This window comes from Aethalodelphis obliquidens, unplaced genomic scaffold, assembly GCF_003676395.1.
Source record: "Aethalodelphis obliquidens isolate GAN/ISIS:26980383/991018 unplaced genomic scaffold, ASM367639v1 scaffold12, whole genome shotgun sequence".
Classification (NCBI taxonomy): Eukaryota; Metazoa; Chordata; class Mammalia; order Artiodactyla; family Delphinidae; genus Aethalodelphis; species Aethalodelphis obliquidens.
Genome location: NW_020837956.1, coordinates 8518556 through 8527734, shown reverse-complemented (window position 1 = coordinate 8527734; position 9179 = coordinate 8518556). Strand labels below are relative to the sequence as shown.

The window sequence follows — 9179 nt, the reverse complement described above, 5'->3', positions numbered from 1 at the left end:
TTATTCACTCAGCTCTCTTAGTCTATTTAGTATTCTGACTCACAAACGGAAGTGATTCTATTTTGGCATTCTTTCTCTTTCTCCTGAACTAAGCTCTTTGGTCTCTACTGACTTGCTGTGTTAAATTTTGCAAGTTATTTAAACTTTGTTTATTTAACTCCTGTGTGCTCTATAAAATAAGCCCAGTCCAGCCTGCTTGTTTGCCAAAGCTGTTTGGAGACAGATTTTCATATGCTATGCATCATCAGCTCCCACAGAAGGCAAAAGGAATTTGATGTGTGGGGGTAGTCTGGGATCCAGTCCAAAACTAGTGCTCATCTGGAAGAAACATGGAAGCCTGATACTCACTTGCTGGCCTTTTAGTCTTATTCGTTTATTGCCTTCCTTCTGTGGAACTTTGTAAATCTTTATCTGCTTTGTGCTTTTTCTATATAAGGTGAGATAAGCTTAAGGGAAAAAAAAAAAAGATTGTACTGAAAAAAGCCTCCTGCACTTTCTATTGGCCAACTGTGAACCAATGGGAGTAATTTGTCTGACCTAGCTTTGTGACCTGGGGAAGGATTACCCATAACATTCAGAATTCTCTCTCTCTCTCTTTTTTTTAACCCTGGGATTGGCCTCTCCAGACCCCATCTTGGGATGTAAAATCCAATTATGTTAAAATTATCACTTACTTACTCATGCAATGCGCTGTGCTAGGTGCTGAGGAGGATACGAAAAGAAAGAAAACAAATCCCTGGTTTCAAAGAGCTCACAGTCTAATGGGGAGATAAGGAATGGTACACAAGGCAGAATGAGCTAAGTGCCAAGAGGAGAAAAAAACGTAAATGCTCAGGGAGCAGAAACAAGAGAAGGGATTACTGCTAGGTGGGGCGACAAGCATGGTTACAAGCAGATGATTTGAGCTGTGTCTTAGAGGATAGTTAGAACTTTTAAAGGTGGACATAGGAAATAGTAGGTAAATGTTCCAAATGGACTTCCCTGGGGTGGGGAAGTGCACAGCAACAGTCTCAGGTGTGTGAAGGGCAGCTGTAAATAATAAACCTGACAAAAGTAGGTTGGAAGCTATGAATGCTACACTAAGGGATCTGTTCTTGGTAACTTAAGCAAAAGGAAGCCAATGAAGGTCTTTGTCAGGGTGTACATCAAAACCGCACTTAAGGACAGTTAACCTGGAGAGAGGTTGAAGGATAGACTGGTAAGAGGAGACACTTCAGGCTGGGAGACCAAACAGGAGGATGCCGAGTCGAGGCAGAGGGAATGGAAAGGAGGTGAGCGCTACAACAGGCTCTGAGCTCTAAGTGTGCCAAAGGCCAGGGATAGAGACTCCTGGACAGAACTCCCTCCTGGGATAGGGACTAGGAGTAGTCAACACCCACACCCCCAGGTGACGTCAGGAGATCGACTGAGGTCTCTGATTGGCTACAACGGCCGCCAGTCCGGGGAGGAGGCGGTACCCTGTCCCCCGCCCGCTCCGGGCTTGGTGTGAAGCGGGCGCAGGCTGAGAGCCCCAGGAAACCCGCACCAGACGCACCCAGGACAACGGGCGCTGCCCCCGGGTGCCAGCGCAGAGGTAGGCAGATGAGACTGGCCGGGAGCCGAAGGGCGACCCCAGAGACTCCGGTGCCCGGGGATCCCCGCCCCCTCTAGAGCGCGCCGTCCCGGGTGGGCGCGTCGCGCGGAGGATGGGGGCGGCGGGCTGATCCGGAGGGCCGGGACCCGGGGATGGAGCGGGCTGGCACCGGACTCAACTCCGCGCCTCCCGCCGCAGCCTCCGCACTCCACGTCGCTCCCCTTGCTGCTAGCAGGACTGGGGTCTCGTCTGGGAGCGGTGGCCGGCGGCTCCTAGCCCACTGGTCTCCCGTGACATTTTGTTTGAAAAGTCGGGGCCCGGGTTTGTGGCGCGGCGCGGGCAGTCAGGGGGGCACACAAGGCTGCTGCGCGTCCCCGTGCTGAGTGGCCCACGCAGTTAGGGATGCTGCGGCTCGGCCTCCGCTTCTTGGGAGCCCCACTCTGATCTCGGGGGCGAAACTTCTCAAAACTTTAAAGAACCATTTTCTACACCTTGAGTTGCCAGAATGTCAAAGTGCCCTTAGGTGACCTACCATGAAACTGCGCTGTCCCTCAAGTTATTCGGCCACTTTTTAAAAGATGGAACATTTCAGCCAAAATTTTTGACGTGCGAAACGCAGTGGAAAGAGAGGTTGAAACAATAACGCTGGAAAAGTCCTAGTGCTGTGCTACCTGCAGGTCACTGCTTTCTTTGTGAAAATGCCAGTCGCAAGCCTCGACCACACAGCTGTGTGTGTTCCTGAGGAGCTCTGGAGTGAGGAGCACGGGTTCTGAGCAGTGCTACTGAAGGGCAGGCTTTGCCCAAGTGGTGCTGGGTGGTGGTCGGGAGGTTGCTTAAACAAGGCAAGCCTCAGTGTGGTCAAGAAAGACATCTTCTCTGCTTTAGAAACACACACCTCTCTCTCTCTCTCTGTCTGTCTCTCTGTCTCTCTGTCTCTGTCTCTGTCTCTGTCTCTCTCTCTCTCTCACCGGGCCAAGTTAAGCTGTCCCTTAAGAGGAGAGAATTAAAGAGTATGAGTGGCTACCTTGGGCTTCATCAGGGGAAGCCTAAGTAGATGAACTCTTTCTATTCTTTTTCTTTCCCTTTAGGGATTTGGAAGAGAAACAGGAAGTCAAAGATTCAGAGAAAAGAGTATTCATTCCACAATCGTGTCAGTAAATGTTTCCCAAAGTCATTGGGGTATTTGGGAAACCAAGACTTTTTCCTGTCGGCTGCAGTAAAATTAGATTACTTTCAAATTCAAAATGTAGAAATGCTGTTTATTTAGCAAGTGGTATAGCTCCCAAAGCTATATCATTAGGCTCTATAAAATCAGTGGTAATGGAAAAGGATGGTGGATATTGTTCAAAATTAGAAGCTTTACTCAAGATGATGCATTAACACAGCAGTTACTTTATATTAACTGAAATTACAGAATGAAATGAGGAAATCAGGTGTCTAGACCTCAGGATAGACCATTAGCTAACCAATCTGTAGTTTTGAATTTTTAAAATTATGACTCTAGTAACTGGGAATGCAGACATTAAATGCCAATAATGTTCTTAAGGTTTTGCTACTTCACTGTAAAAATATGTAATTAGTATAACTATAGAAATGAATAGGTGTGTTTAACAGAATTTATTTGATGTGTCATTTTCATAGCACAGTACTCTTGGTAAAATATATGTCTGATACTTGTCATATTTGAGATTAACAATTAACTCTAAATTGTTCGAGTTAATGGTGGAATTCTCAGCAGGGATAACCACAAACAATAGATTATTAATATACATCCACTTAAACTGTTACTTTTTCTTGACTCATTTGTAAATATATGCTCTTTATAATTAAGGTATAATTCACAAATGAAAGTTACCTTTTTAAAGTGTACAGTGTAGTGGGTTTTGATATATTCACAAGATTGTGCAACCAACAGCACTAATTCTAGAATATTTTCATCACTTAAGAAAGAAACCCCAAACCCATTAGTAGTTGATCACCATTGCCCTCTCTTCACAGTTGTTGGCAACCACTAAGCTACTTTCTGTCTCTTGGGATTTGCCTGTTTTATATAAATGGAATCATACAGTATGTTGCCTTTTGTGTCTGGCTTCTTTCACTAGGCACTTAGGGTAATGTTTTCCAGGTTCATCCATTGTTGTAGCATGTATTAGTGCTTTATTCCTTTTTTTGTGGCTGAATAAGATTCCATTGTGTGGATATACCACATTTTGTTTATCCATTCATCTGATGATGAACACTTGGTTTGTTTCCACTTTTTGGCTGTTTGAATAATAATGCTGTTAACATTTGTGTACAAGTTTTGGTGTGGACTTAGGTATGCTGTTCTCTTGGGTATATACTTAACATTGGAGTTGCTGGGTCATATGGTAACTTTATGTTAAAACTTTTGAGGAGCTGTTAAACTACTTTCCAAAGCAGCTGTACTATTTTTACATTCTCAACAGCAGTGCATAAGAGTTCAGATTTCTCTGCGTCCTCACCAACGCTTGTTATTACATGTCTTTTTTATTATAACCATCCTATTTAGTATGCAGTGGGAAGTCATTGTGGTTTTGATTTTCATTTTCCCTTATAGCTAATGATGTTGAGCATTTTTTCTTGTGCTTATTGTCCATTTGTATATCTTCTTTAAAGAAATGTCTCTTTAGATCCTTTGCCTACTTTTTTTTTTTTGCGGTACGCGGGCCTCTCACTGTTGTGGCCTCTCCCGTTGCGGAGCACAGGCTCCGGTCGCGCAGGCCCAGCGGCCATGGCTCACGGGCCTAGCCGCTCCGCGGCATGTGGGATCTTCCCGGACCGGGGCACGAACCCGCGTCCCCTGCATTGGCAGGCGGACTCCCAACCACTGCACCACCAGGGAAGCCCTCCTTTGCCTACTTTTTAACTGGATTTTTTATTGATGAGTTGTAAGAGTCCTTTATGTAATCTGGATACATGTCCCTTATCAGATAATGTGATTGGTTAATATTTCTTCCCATTCTGTGTGTTATCTTTTCACTTTCTTGATTGTGTCCTTTGAAGCACAAAAGTTTTTCTTTTTAGGTTAAATTTACCTATTTTTTCTTTGATTACTTATGCTTTAGATGTCATATCTAAGAAACTATTGTCTATTCAAGGTCACAAAGACTTATGCCGATTTAATCTACTATGAGTTTAGAGCTTAGGCTCTTACGTCTAGGTCTTTGATCCATTTGGGGTTAATTTTTGTGTATGGTATGCAGCCAGGGTCCAAATTCATTCTTTTGCGTGTGGATATCTAGTTGTCTAGCACCATTTATTTTAAAAAAACTATTCATTTCACCTTGTCAAAAATCAGTTCTCTCTAAATGTGAGGTTTTATTTATGTACTTTTTTTAATGGATTGAATAGCTCCCCCGCCCGCCACCAAAAAGGATGTATTGCAGTCCTAACCCCTAGTATCTCAAAATGTGATCTTATTTGGAAGTAGGGTTGTTACAGATATTTTTAAGTGAAATATAGTTGATGTACAATGTTATGTTAATTTCAGGTATACTACATAATGATTTAATGTTTGCATACATTATGAAATGATCACCACGATAAGTCTAGTGACCATCTGTCCCCGTACAAAATTAGTACATTGACCATATTCCTTATACTGTATATTACATCCCTGTGACTTATTTATTATATAAGAGGTTTGTACCACTGGATCCCCTTCACCTATTTTGCCCCCCATCCTTATTTCTTATTTCCTTATTTCTGTACTCGTAATTTTATTCCACTGATCTATATATATGTCTATCTTTATGCCAGTACCACACAGTCTTGATTACTGTACCTTCGTAGTAATTTTTGAAATTGAGTGTGTGAGTCATAAAACTTTTTAAGATTGTTTTGGCTATTCTGGGTTCCCTGAATTTCCATATGAATTATTGGATCAGCTTGTCCGTTTCTGCAAAAAAATGCAGTTGGAATTTTGATAGGGATTGTATTAAATGTGTATATCCATTTGCAAGTGTTGCCATCCTCACAGTATTAAGTCTTTTAATCCATGAATGTGCGATGTCTTCCATTTATTTAGGTCTTCTTTAATTTCTTTCAATGATGTTTTGTAATTATTTTTTTTCATCTTGATCAATGATGTTTTGTAGTTTTCAGAGTACAAATCTTATACTTCTTTTGTTAAATTTACTCCTAAGTATTTAATTCTTTTTGATGCTATTGTAAATGGAATATATTCTTGATTTCATTTCTGGAGTTTCCTTGCAAGTATAAAGTAAAACAATTGATTTTTGTATATTGATCTGGTTTCCTGAAACTTTGCTGAACTTAAATAGTTCTAATAGTTTTTTTTAATGGATTCCTTAGAATTTCCTATGAATAAGACCATGACATCTTAAAATAGAAATAGTTTTAGTTTTTCCTTTCCAATCTGTGCGCTTTCTATTTTATTTTCTGGCACTGGCCAGACCCTCCAGTATGACATTGAATAGAAGTGGCGAGAGCAGACATCCTTATGTTGTTTCTGATCTTAGGCGGATCAGTCATTTACCATTAAGTGTGATATAAACTGTGGGCTTTCATGGATGCTCTTTATCAGGCTGAGGAAGTTCATTCCTATTGCTAGTTTGTTGAATGTTTTTATCATAAAAGGGTGTTAGATTTTGTTGAATGTTTTTTTCTGCGTCTGTTGAAATGATCATATGGTTTTTGTTTTTTATTCTGTTCATATGTTTCATTACATTGATTTTCATTTGTTGAAAAATATGTTTGTTATTTTTAAAACTGTAGAAATTTTACAGTAGAACATAAACAGGTTATTTTAAATGTAGTTCAAAAATTAACCAACATGAAATAGACTCTTCTTGTTGCTTAAGATAGAGGAGTGTCCCTATATTTCTGTGCAGTGATATGAATGGTTCAAGACTTAAGGATGTCCATTTCAGGACTGCTTTTTATTTTTAATATTTCATCTGTATTTTATTCCTTGTCCACTCTAAAGCTAATGAGGAAAGAAATGAAATAGCAGTAGAATTGAGAAAAAGTTTGTGACTGACAAACTACCTTATTTACTTCTAAATCATTAATAGAAAATGCTGATGTGAGGTAATGAAAAAAAGGTCATTAACAAGGCTAATATCCTTAGGAAAAACTCATAAAACAGTGGGGTGGGGCTTCTGTGAAAACGAAGAAATGAAGAGAACAATTTTTAGCTCTACAATAAGTTTCCCTTAAATTATGGCTAGAATTTAGGAGCATCTGGAGGCTTTGAGATGGTTGGGGAACTCTTAATAAAGTTGTAGCCTTTGTAGAATAACTTTGCTTATATTTATTTCTAAATTATTGAGTGATAATGTAAGTATTAATGTGAAAGCTGATCTAAGCACGAATCAATATTTATGCTAGGAAAATAATCTTTTGCAGATTTAAAAAACTGGTATAGATTTAAGAAGGGGTTATATTACACTAAATATTGGGAAAATAAACTTGCTTAATTTGTGAGGGAGACATGTTTTTGTAAAACAGAAGAACAGAATAATACGCTTCTACTGCAGTTCTATCCTGGGGTTCTGAGAGTTTGCTGTCACATATATGCTATGATTAGGACTTGGCTTCTCCTGAAGAGCCATTTCTAATGCAGATTTTGTCAGTTCATAGCAAAGGCAATTCAGAAATACATTATCAAGCCATTTATGAAAATGGTCTGATGAAACATTAACAGACATTTAAAACTACTTTTATGAATCCCAGAGCTAAAAATAATTGTGCTTCCAAAGTCAAGCAATAGTTTTTTGCACTTTAGAATTTCAAAACCAGTTCCCCTGCCTCTTGGCTTCCCCTTAACCGTGCTTCTCCTTAGGATTAATCTCCTCCAAAAGGAAGGTTAGCATCTTGGAAAACACTGATCCAGACTTACTTAATGTAGGTGATTCTAAATTTCATGTTTATATGTTTTCTCTTCTTACACCAAATAAAAATTATCTAAACTCGTCTAGGGTCATAATACTTTGCCCAGTTAAATATGCCAAAGGATTTTTGGTTTGAAAGACAGCCTTAGGGAAGAGATATGGGGACATATGTATATGTATAACTGATTCACTTTGTTATAAAGCAGAAACTAACACACCATTGTAAAGCAATTGTACTCCAATAAAGATGAAAAAAAAAAAAAAAGAAAGACAGCCTGGACCTGGACAAATATAGGGTGGTGGTAAGTAATAATTATAAGTCTAAGCCGTAATTGTAGCACTGATATGAAGTTTCTTTAGGTTATTCTATGATGCTACCAATTGAATCAAAACTGTAATAATTCTATAAGTTTAAGAACATGGTAAAATTATGAACCGACAGATGTAAAAAATCTTACCTCAGCTGTTGGGCAGAGCTAAAATAATGACAGTACTCTGTTTGTGTGGTGCTGTTATATTGTCCAAGGTATTGTTAAGAACAGCAGTATTTAATTTGTTCCTTACAACCTACCCATGAGACGAATGGTTTGTTATTGCCACATTCCCCCTTTTTTCTAGATTGGATAAGCTGAGACACGGAAAGTTTAATTAAGTTAAACAGAAAGTTTATGTAACCCAGTTGGGCCTCCAACCCTGGCCTCTTGTCTCCCCTAAGTTCTTTCCATGAGCTATCACCAGTTCTGGAATTTATCTTAGAATTCAAAACTTACGTCTAGATATCGTTAGATGGTGACTAGAATATGTGTGTTCAATGATTTAATGAATTATCCTGAATGCTAACTGATATTATGCCATATGAATGCTTTCTTTCCTTCCTAGAATAAATATGGCAGAGCTTTCTGAGACAGAAGGACCAGTAGATTGGAAAGAACGATGTATAGCCCTGGAGTCCCAACTCATGAAATTTAGAGTTCAAGCGAGCAAGATACGAGAGCTCTTAGCAGAGAAGGTAAGCTTTTCTCCCTCACCTTTGTTAGTAAACGTCAGCTATTTGGGGCCCATTTCATTTATATTAAATAATCTCAGTACTTTAGGCTAGGGAAAGCATTTTAAAAATAATGAATATAATTTAACGTTTTGTCAGGAATCTGAAGCTATATTTGACATATTCTTTTGCCAGTTTTATTTTATTTTTTTAGATCTTTATTGAAGTATAATTGCTTCACAATACTGTTAGTTTCTGTTGTACATCAAAGTGAATCAGCCATGTACATACATATGACCCATATCCCCTCCCTCTTGAGCCTCCCTCCCATCCTCCCTATGCCACCCCTCTAGGTCATCACAGAGCACCAAGCTGATCTCCCTGTGCTATGCTGCTGCTTCCCACTAGCTATCTATTTTACATTTGGTAGTGTATATATGTTGATGCAACTCTCACTTGGCCCCAGCTTCCGCCTCCCACCCCGTGTCCTCAAGCCCATTCTCTATGTCTGCATCTTTATTGCTGCCCTGCAACTAGGTTCATCAGTACCTTTTTTTTTTTTTTTTAGGATTCCATATATATATGTTAGCATATGGTATTTGTTTTTCTCTTTCTGACTTACTTCACTCTGTATGACAGACTCTAGGTCCATCCACCTCACTACAAATAACTCAATTTCGTTTCTTTTTATGGCTGAGTAATATTCCATTGTATATATGTGCCACATCTTCTTTATCCATTCATC

General features: G+C 39.4%; 1 protein-coding gene across 7 annotated transcripts in view; it reads left to right on the top strand.

Moving 5' to 3' along the window:
* The first annotated feature begins 1473 nt into the window (after nucleotides 1-1473).
* PLEKHH2 (pleckstrin homology, MyTH4 and FERM domain containing H2) overlaps nucleotides 1474-9179 on the top strand; it is a 107833-nt gene continuing 100127 nt past the window's right edge. For all 7 annotated transcript variants that reach the window (XR_003434058.1, XR_003434057.1, XR_003434059.1 and 4 more), the window contains exons 1-2: nucleotides 1474-1573; nucleotides 8329-8458. Coding sequence is in view for 4 of the 7 variants with exons in the window: in XM_027113251.1 (XP_026969052.1) it covers nucleotides 8336-8458 (123 nt within the window). In the remaining 3 variants the exon portion in view is untranslated. The remainder of the gene's footprint in view (nucleotides 1574-8328; nucleotides 8459-9179) is intronic.